General features: G+C 42.0%; 1 protein-coding gene across 9 annotated transcripts in view; it reads left to right on the forward strand.

The window, feature by feature from the left end:
* The first annotated feature begins 4,111 nt into the window (after window positions 1–4,111).
* The window catches only part of PCCA (propionyl-CoA carboxylase subunit alpha), a 270,129-nt gene continuing 256,863 nt past the window's right edge, over window positions 4,112–17,377 (forward strand). For 3 of the 9 annotated variants that reach the window (XM_068182524.1, XM_068182532.1, XM_068182527.1), the window contains exons 1-4: window positions 4,112–4,254; window positions 11,929–12,006; window positions 14,923–14,970; window positions 15,057–15,125. In XM_068182524.1, coding sequence (XP_068038625.1) covers window positions 4,201–4,254; window positions 11,929–12,006; window positions 14,923–14,970; window positions 15,057–15,125 — 249 coding nt within the window. In that variant the 5' untranslated portion in view covers window positions 4,112–4,200. Of the gene's footprint in view, window positions 4,255–11,927; window positions 12,007–14,285; window positions 14,333–14,354; window positions 14,379–14,922; window positions 14,975–15,056; window positions 15,126–17,377 lie in introns of those variants that run through there. The other 6 variants (XM_068182525.1, XM_068182531.1, XM_068182529.1 and 3 more) reach the window with 6 other exon arrangements.

Here is a 17,377-nt window from a genome sequence, read left to right on the forward strand (position 1 = left end):
ATTATGTGGTTGCAGAGGGTAAGGTTGTCCCTGGGGGCCAAGGGGATCACAGAACCAGGCAACCTGGCTTGGGGATTCACCATCCTCTACCTGGCTTGGGGATGCCACCCCTGAAGCCAGGTGGAGGATGAGGTCAAGCCCCTCTAAGAATGGACTAGCGGTGCTTGAATTGCCTCTGAGGAGCTTCTGAGGCCAGGGAGCTTCAGGACTTTCCTGAGGAGCCCTGAATGCTGGGGAAGTTGAATGATGATGCCTAGGTGGTTTGTGCTCCTGGAGAAAGAGAGACCACATGGCATGCAAAGCTTCAAGCTACCCCTGAGGCCAGGAGGCTAATTTAAGGATCAAGTCAGCTCTGAATTGAGTGTTTATGTGGTAGGGTCAACCCTGAGGAGCCTTGGAAGGGGAAGGATGTTCCTGCCACCTCTGCCAACTCCAAAGAGCCACACCATACTCCAAAGCCTGAGCAGCTGGGCATGGGGTTCAGATTAAGGTGCCCCAGACTGGTAGGGAGCTCTTAGCTTGCACCCTCTCCCGACCTCCCCTGTCTGTGGCTGGGCTTTGGGGTTTCTCAGGGGTCCCTGAAAACCCCTCCAGCTCTTGACTCTCTTAGGTGAATCTGGCATGAGGAATCTTTCCTCCTGGTCAAGGTTTTTCTGTAGGTACATAACAGAGAGATGTAGGGAGATATTGACCACTCTGATTCTAAGGCTGAATTTCTGTCTCTTGCAGAGTGTTGAGCAGAATGCTGATAGAAGAAAAGGCTGTTTACAGAATATATAACAGATACTTCAAAGAGTTTTTCTAGCTTTGAGTTCTTCAGGCACAGGCTTTTGTGCATAAGGCATTTCATGTTCAGTAAACCTGATACAATATATTCCCTATTAGATGAAGGATTGCAATTGCTCCAGTTTTCTCCCTGGGCTGCAGCTTGAAATTTAGGCGATGATACAACAACTTATGATTTCTGTCAGAATTTGGGGTTATGTTAGAAGATGAAGGTAACTCTCTGCTCTAATGAAAGGATCAAAGAAATTCTCAGTACTCGAAGCTGCAGTTCTCTAGGACCCCCTCAAAATAATGAGATAATAAATTGCACAGCATTCCAGTATCTTATAAACCTGCTTAACTTTCTGCATGTCAACAGCTTCACTAACTGAGACAGGAGTGTATATTGAGTTATGGCATTACAAATGTGCTTACAGGCATGCAGAACTATGATCTTTGTTTTTATCCAAACTCATATATTCTTTAATTATTCTAGATATTTTAGTTTTGTGATTTAATTTCTACAATTTCTTTAGCAGTGATGATGTATGTTAAATTCTCCTTTTTTTGAGTGTTCAATAGTAATTGTCTGATCTTGATCCATTACATATCTTCTTTTCCTACAGAAACAAAATTTTATATTTTGTGTGCACTACCCATTACAAAACAGAATAAGCAAAAAGGCTGCTACTGGAAATATGTCAGTCAGAATCAAATCATACTGAAAGCAGAAAACTTCATGTGCAGGGAGATTAGCATTTTTTTTTTCTTTTTTGCCCCAGTCCCTTCAACTCGTGAGGAGCCTTAGCTTCACTTGGAAACAGGCTTGCATTAGGCCATTTCTCATCAAGTTCTTTATGCACCCAGCTGGCGGTGTCTGTGTGTAATCCCAGACAGTTTCCCTTTGCAGCTGTGGGGGGCCTCCTTTGATGCGCCTCTGTAGGTGGCTGCCGATGATCCCTCAGCCGGGGCTGGCAAACAGAATCTCCTCTGTAGAGGGAAAGAAAACACCCCGGTGATGCCATGCGCCTGTTTGCTTTATGCGTGCAGGAGGAACTGACGTCAGGTGCCTCAGGATATTGTTCTGAGGCAGTAACACCATGCTGTGGTGTGCATCTCTGTGCATCTGATATACCTAACGCAGTGCCTCTGGTGAATGTGCTCAGTCCACCTCCCTTCTGCTCTTGGTCTCTTTTACTTTCAAGGCTCTCCACGTCTACTGAAAAAAAAATCTGCAGGGTCTGCTTGTGACTATCAGCTGAAAATACGGTGACCTGCTCTAGACATATTAAGAAGAGTTTTCTTGCATTGTTCCTACCTGTGTGGTTGTAGGCATTGTTAATGCAGCAGAGCAAATACGTAAGTGTGCAACAGAGGGGAACCAATGCTGATTTCATTTTTGCTACTCGCTTGGGAGGAAAGGGAGAGAAGTTATTTCACGAATCCTTGGTATGCAGCGGAGTTCACAGAATGGTTAAGGTTAGAAAGAACCACTGGATGTCTTCTAGTCCAAACTCCTTGCTAAGGCAGGGACCCCTATAGGATGTTACTCAGGATTGATTCCAGATGGCTTTTGAGTAACTCCAGGGAAGGAGACTCTGCAACCGCTCTGGGGATTCTCTTCAGAAGTTCAGTCACCCTCACAGTAAAGAAGGTTTCCTCACGTTCAGGTGGAACTTTCTGTGTTTCAGCTTCTCCTTTTGCCTCTCATCTTATTGACCAGTACCATTGAGAAGATCCTAGCTTCGTCCTCTTGACACTCTCCCTTCAGATACTAGTGTTCTCTCTTTTTTTTTTTTTTTTTTTTTTTGGTCACAGCTTTCATATCGTTCAGTTTGAATGTAAATACTGACACAAGAGGGTTAAAAAGTGATGCCAAACAATAAAACTAGGCCAAATTTTTCAATATTATGCATAAATGCAAACGGGGACTTGTGCTTTGCTGAGGGGACCATGCAGCTAGTGTTCTATAAAAGTATCTATGTTTGGGTGAACCCAGTTGCCCAGGAGCTTCTGCCCTCCTCTGGTGTCTCCCCGCAGCATGGGAATATGCAGAATGTGATTGTACATATAGTATACATAGCCCGAGAGAGTTTACTGAGGACTGTAAAAGTAGAAAATGTGAGGGTTGTTATGTAATGATGTGTGAACTGAGGCAGTGATGTAACCTGGTACAACTTGCACTTACATAATCATCTGGCTGTATGGGAAGCACCTTCTTACCTGCCCAAGGACCTAGACTGTTCTAAAGTCTGGGGGGTCATTCCTAATCTAAATGTGTCTATTGCTCATACACATTTTCCTTATGGATGTAATTTTTTTTTTGCTGTTTTCTGACCCTGTCGGGAGGTGGTTGTAAAGCATGTCTTGGGTGAACTGCAAACTATGACCCACTCCCTTTTCTTAACTGAGAATAATTGTCTTTCAGCCTCAGAAAATATGGTCTTGATCTGCCACGGTCATAAGGATGAAGAGGAAGCTCAGGTCTACCCTCATCTCTCACATCACCATTGTAGGGAAGATAACATAGAAATAAAGCTATTTAAAGGAAAAAAAAACCCTCTCTTATTCCTATGTTTTGTGAACACTCGTTTGGGTATCTTGGATTGTCTTTTCTATGCTTCAGTGCTGTGGGCAGTTTATGCCTCTGTTGCATTTTAACAGAGGTCTGAGACGATAGCAGTGATGCTTCTTAGGCACTCTCATCATGGTAAAACCTTTACAGCATTTCCTGGGGTGACAATTTACCTGGGGCTCGGCACTGCCCGGTCATGTCCATCAGCTGAGATGCAGCACAGCCGCAGCAGAGAAGGCGGACCCAGCTGCTCAGGTCATTTCACAAGGAGCTGACTCGGAGTTTCTCGCTTGCTAGGAAGCCAAGCAGCAAGTGCTTCCTCAGGTGATGTGAAGCAGAGGATGACCAGCATCTCTCATGCTTGTGCTTCCCAGGGCAGGTGCACAGGAGCAGGCAGCCCCATATGCTCAGGGTAACGGCACGAAGCTGTGTCAGGGGAGGTTTAGGCTGGATATTAGGAAAAGGTTCTTCCCCCAGAGGGTGGCTGGGCCCTGGAACAGCTCCCCAGGGCAGAGGTCACGGCGCCAGGCTGGCAGGGTTCGGGAAGCGTTTGGACAATGCTCTCAGGCACACGGTGTGCCTCGGGGGCTGTCCTGTGCAGGGCCAGCAGCTGGCCTCGGACGGCTCTTGCGGGTCCCTTCCAGCTGGGGCCGTTTCGCGGCTCCGTGCGCGCTCACGAGGCGCGCTCCCGCCGCCGTCGGCCCCGCGCAAGCGCGACCCCGAGGGGCGCGTGCGGCGCGCGGCGGGCCCCTCGCGCCCCTCCCCGCCCCCGGCGGGCGGGCGCGCGCCGGGATTGGCTGCGCGCGGCCCGGCCCCGCCGGCGCGGGTGAAAGGGCGGCCGGGCAGCGGCGGCCGCGGCCATGGCGCTGGCTCCGCTCCTGCGCTGCGGCGGCCGGCGGGCGCGGCTGCCGGGGGTGAGCGTCGCCTTCGCGGCCGGCACGAGAATGGCGGCTGCCTGGGGGCACCGGGCTGCGCGTGGTGGAGGCTCCCCGGGGAGGGATGGGGTCGGCGGCAGGGGGCTGTTCTGTGTGCGGAAGGGCGGGGGCTGGGTGCCGTCTCCCGCGAGGAGCTTCCCCGGGTGAGCGGCGGGGACCCCCGGCTGGGTGAGCGGCTCCGGGGAGCTCTGTGTGTGCCGGGCCGCGGCGCCGGGAGCGGCCGTGCGGCTGGGGGTGGTCGGCGGGTGCCGGCCGGGAGCCGGCGGCTGCCGGGGCGCTGTGAAACCGGGCTCCTCGCTGCTGTGCCTGCGGGCTCCCGGCGTGCAAGAGGCCCTTCCTTGGTGTATCCCGTCGGCGTGTTGCCGGGAGACCGTGATTTTTTTTATTTTTAATATTAATTTTCTTCTGGTGAGCTGAGTTATGTGATACTTTAGGGTGGTGGAGTCAGCGTCCCCGGCGGCGTTCATTGAAAGAGAGGACGTGTCACTTGGTGCCGTGGTGGTGTTTGGCCCGAGGTTTGACTCGATGATCTCAGGTCCTTTTTGACCTGATTGATTCTGAGGTTCTGTGATTTCAGTTTCCTTCTGCCCTTTCCCTCTGCTAAACACGAGCTTATGAAAGCGCTGGGGTAGAGGGTAGTTTTTTTGCTGTTTTTAGTTGTGAAATGTTAGCTAGCAGAGAAAGGCGTTCTCTTCCTCTCCCATTCCCCCACCTCCCCCTTTACCCCAGATACAGTGCTTTCAGCTGTTACTTAAAGCTTCACTGTGATTTTCTCTTTTTCTCGCTGTTCATGGAAAGGCAATAAGCTCATTGCAGAGCCATAGCAATGTTTTTGATGAAGACCTGAAATCATCTAGAAAACCTTATTCTGTAGGCTGTGGATTAACTTCCCTGAGGCACCTGCTGTGTTTTCATCTCTGTTGCTTCTACAGATTGTATTAAGAGAAAGATACTATGTTATATAAGAACAAACAGCATTTGCACATTGTGTTGTGTAACAGTTGAATGACACTGAAGTTAGTTTCTTTATGGGGAAAGTAGTGCAATGTACTTCTAATTGTTTACTGTAGAAAGAATTTACAGTATTTTATTTTTTTCCTGAAGAGGAAAATTCGTGTAGTGTTCCAGTGGAGAAGAGTGCAATGAATCACAGAAAATGTTTTGGCCAGTGCACTCCTGAGGATGTGGGATGAGCTTCTCTCTAGCAATGTTGCCTCATAGCAATACTGTAAGGAACTCCTCACCTGTTCCTAGGAATCATGTAAAAGAGGTGGTTTCTGTGGGCAGGGAATTTTGAAAAGGGATTAAAGAGGAAAAGGGCACGTGTTTTACCTAAGTATCTTTCCTTAGGAAATACTATATATATATATATATATGTAGTAAACCTGTTTTCCTGTGAAGGTGTATGTGAGAGAAGCTTTTTGAAAACCGAAGTTGTTTAACTGGAGATGACTTCAGGTTAACAGGGAGCCCATCCTATTTGACATCTTTGTTTTTGGTAGCCATGAGGGTGTGTATATAGATGGGGAAGGCTTCTGCTCTTCCTACTAAGTTGTTCTAAGCCTGATGTCAGTCCTTTGGAGACTGTAAAAGGCCTACTTTGTTTCCTTCTCTCTGGCATCTCAAGTGTCTTGCCTGACAGCACCAGTGCACGCAGTATTGAAAATGTTGCACTAGTGGCACCTCTGTAAAACAATGTTTTTATAGCTACTTAATAGCACTCATGAGTTGTATCACTGAAGTGATTTCTAGCCCTGAGGGTCACCATCAAGACAACAATATATTGGGAAACCTCTAATAAAATGAATTTGCATGGAAATTGCTTTCATACATTCTTTTAGGTTTTGCTAACCTAGATAAATAATAAATTGACATCTTCAAACTTGACTGTGCTTGGAACTCCAACAATTTTTGCAAGGGCTAGTAGCTACTGAGATGTCCTTAACTTCTTGTGCTGTTTTCATGTAGGAATCAGTAAAGGACCTGAGAAAGGTGCAGAAACACTGAGCTGGGGATTTGACTTTTCACTCTGTTTCTAATGTAGTGCTTATCACTTCTGCTTAGGTTTTATGCAGAATGAGTTCTGCTTAGAATATAACAAAAATTTCATTTTGAGTGCCTTGCACTTCTGGAGCTGTGAGAAAACCTGATGTTGAAAGAAGGTTGTAATCAGAGAATGAGGGTGAAACATGGCTTTTGATATTTCAGTCATGACGCTCTTTTGAGAGAGTTGCTGGACTGTTTAAAATAATGTAAAATGAAGTGATAAATACTGTACATCATGACTTCAAGATTAAACTGCTGATATAGATTATATCAGTGTAGGTAAGTTTTCTAATAATTGAATTAAATGTATGGAAAGTTTCTCTGCCATCTGTGCACCCAACATTTTTAAGTCATGGAAGTTATCTGTATGGTGGGGGCTCCTTGCTCTCTGATGTTATTTTTAGCATGCTGTTATTCCAGGGAAATATTTTTACCCTTGTTCATAAGTGCATAAGTATCAGGCTGATGGGATAGCAAGGTTGGATATCATTTGCCACTAGGGAAGAGAGTTCAAATGATTGTCAGTTTGTGAAGATGAATGTGAACTACAGATTTTAGTACTGGCAAGCACTCTTAAAGTGTAATTCAGGTAGAGATTTCTGGTTCCAGGAGTAGCTTTTTGGAATTGGTAGGGAAGGTATGCTGTATTATGTACTGTGGGCAAAAAATATAACAAGTTTTGAAAGGAAAAAAATTGAAAGTCCATTAAAGTCTACACTGGGTAAGAAATGTCACTCTTGTTCTGAAACACTCTTTGTGTTTTAATTTATTTTGTCTGTCCCCAACTTGCATAGATTGTTACAGTACTGTGATCTGTTTCTTAGGTGCCAGCCAGCCTTACTGGATCTCTTAAGGCTGCTGCCATTAGAAGCTGTTCCAACTTTCTGCAGCTGCTAGGTCTTGATCACAGGCTGCTCTTGCCTCCCTCCAACTTGTGCCAACACTACTGCATGGATATCTTGGATAAGCTGGACTGAAATCTGGCTGAGAATACACTTTTCCCACTCCTTGTGACTAGCTTCTCAGCTGGTTGTATTCCCATGCCTGTTTCACTATACAAGCTTTAGGGACTGGCACAGAGGAGAAGCTACCTCGATATGGGAATGATTGAGCTTAAAAAATAGCCTTAGGTGGATGAGTGTTTCCTTGTTTGTAGTTTGTATGCTATATTGGCAAATATGAAAGATTTCCTGTTCTTAGAATCGTGGGTCTGGTCAGAGAGAAGGAACTGTGAAGTGCATTGTGCATTACAGAACCTTGTGCCACAGCTGTATTTGCAGATGGCTTCAGGAGAATCTGCTTCCAGTTACAAGGGCTTGGCTGTTCAGCACTCTGAAGGAAGGGAAAGTGCTTCCTTAGAGAAAAGAAATGTGGAAGTGTTATGTTTCCCTTCCTGTTTCTGAGATTTATACAGTATTGTATTATGAAGTGATGTTTTCAGCCTTATAGATTAAAAGTCTTGCAGTCATGTGAAGGTGTCTCTTCCTATGTGCTTTATACTTACTCCATCAGTAGAGTTCCATACACAAGAAATTATGTTGTCAAATGAGTTGAAATAAGGGTTTGGGAACAGCTGCTGTGTAATCAAAACATGAAGAAAGAAATTGTAATTTTAGTTAGTTTTATAACTGCTCAGGAATACTGATGGCTAATACTAGATACACCACAAAGATAAAGAGGTTATTCTTATGGTATCATACATCCAAGTCTCTGAAAGTGTAGGGGCAGAAATCTTAGGAGATTTAGAATTTGTCTAGTGAAAAGAAATGTGCTAGTCTGGCTGTTACTATTGGGTATTGCTTACTGTATTTTCTAGTAATGCTAAAATACACATTCCTTCCCATACTAGACTTCTTACAGCAAATATTGATATATGATGCTTTTCCTGCCTGAAATCTGGAACTCTGCATCTGTTTCAACACTGAGACCTTTTTCTGCCTGTAAAGCTCAGTATCAATAAGTTATTTAGAAGCTGACCAGCATGGCAGGGAGATTTCCTTCCTCTATGAGGGCATGTAAACCTTTAAAAATACACATATAAGTCATGTCTAAATAATAACTTAATTTTCTGTTTTGCTCTTGTATGAGGTGTCCTTAAACCACCTCAGGAGATTTCCTAGGGTTGGGTGCCCAAGGGGAGGCAGTTTGTCTGTGAGGTCTCAAAGTGACAATGTGCAGTGGGCATACTACAAGGTACTCTGTAGTTTGATTTTTTAAATGAAGTTATTTTATAACTGTTACAGCTGTTGTAGATCAGTTTGACTATTTTGCAATTAATAATAGACAAAGCAGGATGCTTTTCCAAAATACACCACTGATGCTATATGTTTTCAAAAAATTTGCTAGACATGGGAAACTCTAAGCCAAATGCAGAAGTCCAGAATTGAGTTCTCATAAATGAATAGCCTGCATTCTTGGGCTTTCAAGAGTCGAAAGCTTTATCAAATGGAAGTAACAAATCATGACAAAAATTGGTTATACCAGATGACTCTACTGCCCTCTCCTAGTTTTACAAGGTACAAGGAAGTCTTTAGGTCAAGCTGAGCTCTCTGGGCTATGTTCTTAGAAAATGTCTGTGTAAGGTGTAATAGCTAGGGCATGTGTGGTTTTGGGGAGGCAGCCAATTAAGAGTGTAGCTCGAGAGCTAGATTGGCTTTGCTGGGTTGTTGGTTTGAGAGGCCTTAGGGGTTTGCTGTAGCTCTTAAAGAAACTACCTATGGCAGGAGCTTGGGAGCCTAGGGGTTGATGATGATACCTGCATAGCTGTAGGGTTGGAGATGGCAATTCAGTAACATTCCTTTGTGGCCTTAGATGTGCATTATTTACAAAATGCTTGTTTATTTTTAAGTAATTATTCAATTGCTCATAGTGGCTAGAAGTAAAGAGATTTTTCTTTAGTAGATGCAAGCTCTTAAACTTTAGTGTATATTGGTATAGATACATATAGAAACTCTTCTTTTAAAAGCTGTGAACTAGAGTTGAGATTTCACATCTGAGTTGAGCAATATGCTGGATTTGTTTTAGGAAATTACCCCACAAGTACTCAATTACCTGGCTTTCTCAGTGATTTGCTTGTGTGTATGAGAGGAGGCAGTTAAACTTTTGAACATAGTTACGTAGGTTAGGCTATTATAAGATTTTTATATGGAATCTTTCCAATTCTGTAGTGTAAAACCAGAGCTGAATGTGATTTAAAGTTTTTCCAAGTTTTTTTAGTTGCTTGGTAATTTTATTCTTTCTGCCTAAAATGTTTTAACAGGGCTTTTATTTATTTTTTTTTCAAGATGACTAGGATTCTACAGCTTAATGCTAGCTAATTTCCCCCATCATAGCCTTACCCCCCAGTCTCCTGGGCATAGCTCTTCTGGCTTCTCACAGGCATCCAAAACTAGTTTTGTATGAAAGGTATTTACAAGAAAGTTCAGAAACTTTTCCTTCCTTACCTGGTTATTGCCTTTTCCCTGCTAACTGCAAGTATTTAGATTAGCCCCACTGACCCTTAACAAGCACTTTCTCCAGTGTATAATATTAACTTGGTGGAGAGTTTTTGTGTGTGTCCTGTATGACCTTCTTTAGACTATTTGTGGTCTCTCAAGCACTTCTGTTAATAGTGTTTCTGAGGAGGAGGACTCAATCTGCTTAACCATGTGTCTTCTGGGGCAGGAGACTGTACTCTGCTGCTTCTCTAGGTATCCTTCCTCTGACAATATCTAGATCACAGTACAGTCACTGAAGGTGTAACAAGTGTGCTGTAAACTTGGGATACTGACCAGCTGGCAGGTGTGATTGCAGCTTGCAGAATTCTGTCCTTTACTCCATCTCTTTAATGCCTGAAACAGATTGTACTGTCACACCCTCAGATGAATAATAATATACTCCTGAAAAAAAAACCCCAAAAAATGAAAGAAGCCTCTAGTGGATTCGATTCCAGCATATCGAATGATTTGTGTTTCAGTTTGGTTTGGATTTTATCTTTGGGGAATGAAGTGAAAGAAATAAAAGAACCAAAACCCCCCACCAAAACAAACAAAACTGAATGGGAAACAGCTTGGTGAAACAAGGTGGAATGGTTGCTTTCCACTAACCTTTTTTAATTTTTTTAATTTCAGAAAAATTAAACATATGTGAATTGTTCAGAAGAATTAAGCATAGGTGGATTATCTGGGAATAGTGTATGCCATGTCTGCCACTAATGTCTGGCAACTAAACAATTTGTGTAACTATAGTAGCTTTCTTCTCACAAAGCTTGGTTGGAGCTGGCAAGAGATGGTATGGCTCTAAGGCTTTCTTTACTTGTGTTGAAATATATTCTTTTTCCTTTATGACATTAAAGATCAGTTGCATTTACAAATGTGATGGCCTTCTCAATCCTGGGCTGGTTTCTGCTTCCTGTGATGCAACATGAGAAGTATTTTCAAACTTAATCAGGCTAGAGGGCTGTATAGGGAGTGTTCACATTCCAGTTACTGACAGCCACTGTTACTTCAAAATCAATGAGCTTACAGTAAACTTAATTTTATCAATTTTTGAAGTGTCTTAAGTTCACTACTCTTGTGGAAGGTGCAACTGAATTCTCTAATTAAGCTCTTTATGTGAACGTATGCTTCCTTATTTTTTGATCTTTTTTCTAGTGTAGTCCATATTTGTCCATATCTTTTCCCCCCAGTCTTTTCACAGGACAGCCTTTACTTTCTACTACTTCCTCAGATTTCTGCAACTTTTGAAAACAATTCTTTAAGACAGAATTGACAGATTGAGTTCTGGCAGTTCCTGTCACTGCTGTTTTGTGTTTCCTACTAGACAATATCTATTATTAAGGCTTTTTATAGTCTTTTTGTTTCCAAGTGGGTGATTAAGTGTGACTTTGCCAGAGCTGTCTGTATTGATGCATCTTTGGTGTGGTATCATTTTATCTGTATGATTATTTTTGTTTATGGCTAACTGCCATTACATTGTGAAATGACTTGCTTAAATAATACCCATCTGAATCTCCTTTTTGATTCAGTTACAAATCTGGTATCATCTATTGTGTTTTCTTTGAAATAGCATGTGTATACTGCTTTTTCCTGTGTTGTGCAAACATTGTCTATGTAGAAGTTGGTTCAGAGCAGAAGTCTAAGGGGAAAAAGACCTCTTTTCCTCAGACTGATGTCAGGAGCCTGGGATAGGGAAGACTGAGAGCATCTAAAGTCTGCTCTACTCCCTTCTGTATGGGCCCAGTCTACTGCCTGCTGTATACCCAACAGTTCCCCAGCAGTGAAGGCCTCTCCCCATCACCACTGTATAGAGACATATGTGTGCATGCTCTTTTGAGAATTTCTTGTAGGTATTTCTTAGAACAAGAACAAGAAGGAAAGAAGATGGTATAGTAGAGAGTATATTATAAAAAAAAGTTATGCTTAAGCTAATGACCTCATATCTAGAGCTTCTGAATTTTTTCTGGTCACTGTTTGTGGGTCTTTACTTGGAGAAGGGCAGCTCTCTATGAGCTTTATTCCACTTGGTGAGGGAATGAAAGACTATGGAAGTTTTGTTAAGATGTCAGTGTATGAAATGTTTTTAATTTAATGGCATATTGTAACAGGCTTAACTCTGTTTCTTCTGTAGTGGGAAGCACTGTGTTCAAGATGGTGCCTTATAACTTCACATAAACTCTATTCGTCTGTGTATGATCCAAATGAAAAGGTAAGTAGTATGGTGCATGTTTTCTTTTTGACATCTTACTGTAATGCTGACATTTGGGTATTTAAGCTGCCTTCTTCTTTGTGCTGCTTCTAACAATGGTAGTTCTCTTGGTATAACCCATCACTCTCACTGGTTTAATAGCATGTTTTTCCTTCTAAACCAAGAAGGAAGTTGCTTTTGCAGGATACATGTCAAGCAAGATTGGAATACTACTCTTTGAGTGTATCCCAAAAGGCTTACTAAGTGATTGCGAGCTTGGGAAAGCTACATACCAGCCTGAACATGTTATAATTATGAAACAACTGTTAATGTTTTTCATGGTGTGGGTGGTAATGGGCCTGTTAAGACATTCGGGAGCTAGACTAGCCAAAAGCTCTTCGTGGAAGCAAAACTATGTAACAGTGGCAGCATGACTGTTAGATGGCCTGGCATGGGGGTGAGAACTTCAGACCTTGGAAAAAGGTGGGCCTTTAAAGGCCTGCAGAGAATACCAAATCCTCATCTAGGGGATTGTGCAGTAGCAATCTCAATTTACAGTAATGAGCCAAGAAAAACTTTCCTTGTGGAAGATTGTCTTGGCATGGCCTCTGAAGTAACACACTTGGAAAAATAATGTGACTGAAGGTACTGTAATATTCAAGGGCAAAGGATGCCAGCAATTCAGGACTGATAGGCTTGTCCTTATATACTGGTGTAGAAGCAATTAACTAGAAGTGAAACAATATTAGGAAATGGGGAAAACCAGTGTGTACCTAGAACTGTAGCTTTACAGTTTTTTCTAGAAGATTTATTTTTCTTAAGGTTCTTGCTTAATTAAGATCCCCTTGCTTTTCTAAATGCATAATTATGTTTAGGCCATATAGTTGGGTATTTGCTTTCTCTCAACTAGGAGCTGTCATTTCAATTAGTGACTACTACAGACTGCAGAAGGGGCAGTGAACAAAGCAAACCAGAAAAGCACTTAAACTGTCTTTGTAATGACAAGACTTTAATGTGACACCTTTTCAGCCAATTAGTGGAAATGATATAAAAAATTGTTACTCTGAAGCAGTATGATTTAAATTTTTTTTTTTTTGTTGTGCTGGACTTGAGTCTAATCTGTGTCATTAGATAGAGACCAGAACTGAAAAATTAAAGTGAATGTCAAATATTCTTATAATCTTGATATTGAAAGTCTTGTCTTGCACTGCAACCACAGCTGATTAATAAAACAGCTTTTATGTACCAAGAACCAGGTTGATGGTGAGCTTGAGTCATGATGCTTTTCAGTACCTGGTATTTGGGAGTATTTTTAAAATTTCCCCTCAAGTCTAAAAAGCCTAAAAATCTTTAAGTTTCTAGAATGCTGAAATTTAGACTCGGGAACAGTTTGTTATGATTATGTTGATAACCTTCTTAGACCAGATCACCAGCTAAAAACTCTTCAAAAAAGTTTGTACCTCCTGTGGTGTTCTTAAAGTATTTGTACCTCTTGATAATTGAGCTTGTTTAAGATCCATCTGAGTCAGGTGTGCCTGTGCACTGGGCAGTGGTATTCAGCAGATCTGGCTGAATTTACTGTAAAAGCTTGCTGCAGCTCTCACCTGGATGGGTTTCTTATCACTTAATTTCCACATGGTATTATCACGTGGTAGTATTTTTAAGCTGGTCATGTGATGTCAGCTCAGTCCTGACTTTGAAAAAGTAGATTTGGTCAAGGGTACCTTGAGTTTCTCTGGAGTGTAGAGCAAATAATGTGTTCTAGTCTGTCATAGCAGCTCCTGTTGGGGTTTTTCAGTATTCCTTCCTCTCCTCTAGCACCTGTCTTCCTCTCCTCAAATAACCAATGAATGTGAGGCTAGTAAACCATTTAGTTTTTGTGCACTACTTTCTCTTCCCCTAGTCCATATGTCCTGGAGCTGCATCCCTGTGGTCTGGGGTAAGTGTGTCACTCAGTGGGTCCCTTTCAGTGGCAGTCTGTATTTATAACCGAGCAGGGGCCGTTCCAAAGTGCACTTGTGTGTTTAGTAGCAAGGCCCATGACAGCAATAACCCTCACTTCCAGCAATGAGATTATTATGCTGAGCAACTGTGCTGCTCTGCCACTCTTTTCTTAATGGGAAAGGGTGTAAGGCTTTTTGACTTCCAACAGCTTGTTATCCCCTCTTACAGCATGATACAGAAGTGTTGACAGTACATTTGCAGCGTTAGTGCATTCCAATGTGAAAGGTGACAGTGAATTTCAGGGAGTAGTAAGTTTGCTATTCTGTTGCATTGAATATGCTACTTAGTATTAAGTGTGTAACAATGTCCTGATGGCTGTGCAGCATTTTGCAAAGTTCCTCCGGTGAGGCTCAGACAGGAGAAGGGGCAGGGCTGGTACAACTCAGCAGGTATGCCTGTTCAGGGTCAAACTGTTGGTCTTTTATCCTCCATGACCTAGGCATGGTGGAGCCTCTCTTCCTTATGTTTGGAATGCCTTTTAAAGGGCTCCCACAATTGATGATTATTGTGTTCCGTGTCATCTGTACTGATTATTAGCAATGACTACTGTACCTGTATAATAACAGCATGTATCTGTGCTGCTTCCAGGCAACATAAAACCGACTGCACCTCTTCCCTGGACTTGAGTGACTTCTAGAGCTGCTATAGGGCTCTAGTTGGCAAGGAGATCCAAGGAATGTTGGTGTAAATAGTCAAAGCCTTTTTCTTCTGGGCCTGTGTGTGTGCTAGGTAGATCTAGTATAGCATACTGTTTGTTATGTCATCATTTAAATCGGGAGAACTCTTTTAAAAGTAGATGATCTCAGAATTATAAGCTCATAGATTAACCATGGTTTTAATGGAAATGGAGGAGAAAAGAATGCATATTTCTGGAGGGAGAAAAACTTGTTTTCTGTTTGTCTCTCAAGACTCTTATTGTTCTTTTCCCTTCAGACTTTTGAAAAACTCCTTATTGCCAACAGAGGAGAGATTGCATGCCGAGTAAGTATGTAACAATTTAATTTTTTGATATTTAATTGTAAAACTATTGGTATTTAAATTGGTAATTGTCACTTCTTATGTGGTAGGTCATCAAAACATGTAAGAAGATGGGGATTAAAACAGTTGCCATACACAGTGATGTCGACGCCAATGCTGTGAGTACTACTTAATTCAAGTGGTAAATGAGGTTTTAGTAATTCAGCAAGACTTGCAGCTGTTATGCAGTCTTGCTGGTTATTTTTGTAGGCATGCTGGCAATTCTGAAGTATCTTTGTATATGTCCTTTTCTGCTGTGTGCTTGAAGTGAATGGAGATAGCAAGGTGGAGGAAGGATTGGACAAGTATTTAGCATGATTTTTCTGTGAACACTTGTGTGTAAATGCTACCTTCCTCTTTGTGTGGGTTAAGCTAGATACAGGTGCACATAGGTAGATGTGGGCAACAGGTGAGAGTAGCAGTGAAACCTAAATTTTGTTTTGCTAAAATGCACAAAAAGGCAACGAAGAGTGCATCCTAGAAGAAGGTATAGAGCTTAGTATGAATTTTTCCTATGTCTGGTAAATCCTTTTTATTACTTTCCACTTCCCATAGAAATGTCCCCTTCTACCAGGTATGCTAAACAGGCTTAATGGAGCTGTTCCATTTGATGAGGATATTGATGTGCCTTCAATACTCAGCAGCATAGCAGGAAGGTGGTAAAATGGCTTTTTAGACAAGTAAGGTACCAGAATTGCCCATTTTCAGATTTTGTAGTCTCTTCGTTATCATTCATGGCAACAATAACAGGATAATTTATTGTGTGGTGTAACAGCAAGTGTAGTCATACTTACATATTCTTTTTGACTAGAGAGAACACCGTATTATTCCTTGCCTGAAAGAACTGCTACAGGAGAAATGACCAGGGGTACCCCCATGTCCCAGGAAAGTTTGTTGAAGTCTGGAAGGGAGTTAAACCCCTGTATTACGATTTAATAAGAAGTGACTCAGACAAGCTACCAGAAAAAATCTATTTTATGTAGGATAGGACTTGTGAATATAGATGGCAAGTTACTCAATGTTAGAAAAACAGACATGGTTCATGAAATCTGAAAGTAGTTAGAACTTAGTTTTTAAGGTTAAATGAAAGGTGGGAACTGTTGGGAGTTTTGGACTTTGACATAGCTTTTGTCTGAGTCCCTTTGTGGTTCTATTACTACATGACCAGCTGAGCTCATATGAATAGGCTGTAGATTGAGCAAGGGACTGAAATGGAACTTTCTGAAATGCTCTACTGATGGATTTTTATGCCAAGTATTTCTTTCTTTGAGGTGAATGGAAAGCTTGGTCTGGATTTCAACTGGTAGCCATAACTGGTAATGTAGTAGCTTGTGGGTGCTCAATGGGCTGTGAAATGAATTCTTAATGGGTGGATGTCAGACATCATGATAAAGTCTAATTCTTTTGGAAGCCAAGGGTTATGTGAATATGAATACAAACTATTCTGTATGATCTATGATTCCTCTCGTGAAACTGAAGCATGCTGATGGGTACTTGAATTCCATCTTATGTGTATAGTATCTGCTGTTAGGATAAATGGATTCACTGTTTAGCAGCACTGCATAGCCTTTTCACTGGCATGAATTCATCCTGAAAATAGACTTTAAAAGCTGTTTAAAAAAACCCCACATGTTCTTTTACCAGTCCATAATAGTCTTGAGAAAATGAATTGGTCTTCTCTCCAGTGTGTCTGTTGATTGTGTGGATTCTGCTATGAACTGGAGACTGTGACAAGATCTGAAAGCAATAAGTAAAAACCAAGATTGAAGAACATAATAAGACAGTAAGAATGGCATGGAAAAGTACAACTCATGACCTTAGGGGGAAGGGTGTACAAATTGTGCATTACAAAAAGGAAATTGAAAATATCTCTATGCTGCTTTGATCTACAGTGCTGTTTTAGCTTTAAAATACAAATAAGGTCTTTAATTTGTAATAGCTCCCAAGAGAGAGAAAATCCAAGCTGGTATCTCAGAAATGCATTCATATACTCATGGTAGTTCATAAAGATAACATTAAGTGTGTTAGAGGGGATGCTGCCATTTTGAGTTTGTGGACGAGAGATGAGGCTTTAACAAATGCTGTAAGGGTGATGTAGTGTCTGCTTAGCTCTTTGGAGCCTTACCTAAAGACTGACCAAACTTACCTGTATGAGGTTAAGCATTAGCTGTGTGTATTGAAGAAGCTCCAGATATTTAAAGGAAAATGAGAGGGAGGCTACTTGAAAAACTATTCTGTGTACTCAAGGTAGAGGTATGAAGTCTAAGCTAGTTTTTTGGGTCTAATGATACGTGTTGTTTATGTCTATCATAGATCCGTCAGTCACTACCTTGTGTGCTTGCACTGGGAAAGAGTTTACTTAGTGATGTGT

The sequence above is a fragment of the Anomalospiza imberbis genome, chromosome 2, assembly GCF_031753505.1.
Source record: "Anomalospiza imberbis isolate Cuckoo-Finch-1a 21T00152 chromosome 2, ASM3175350v1, whole genome shotgun sequence".
Lineage (NCBI taxonomy): Eukaryota > Metazoa > Chordata > Aves > Passeriformes > Viduidae > Anomalospiza > Anomalospiza imberbis.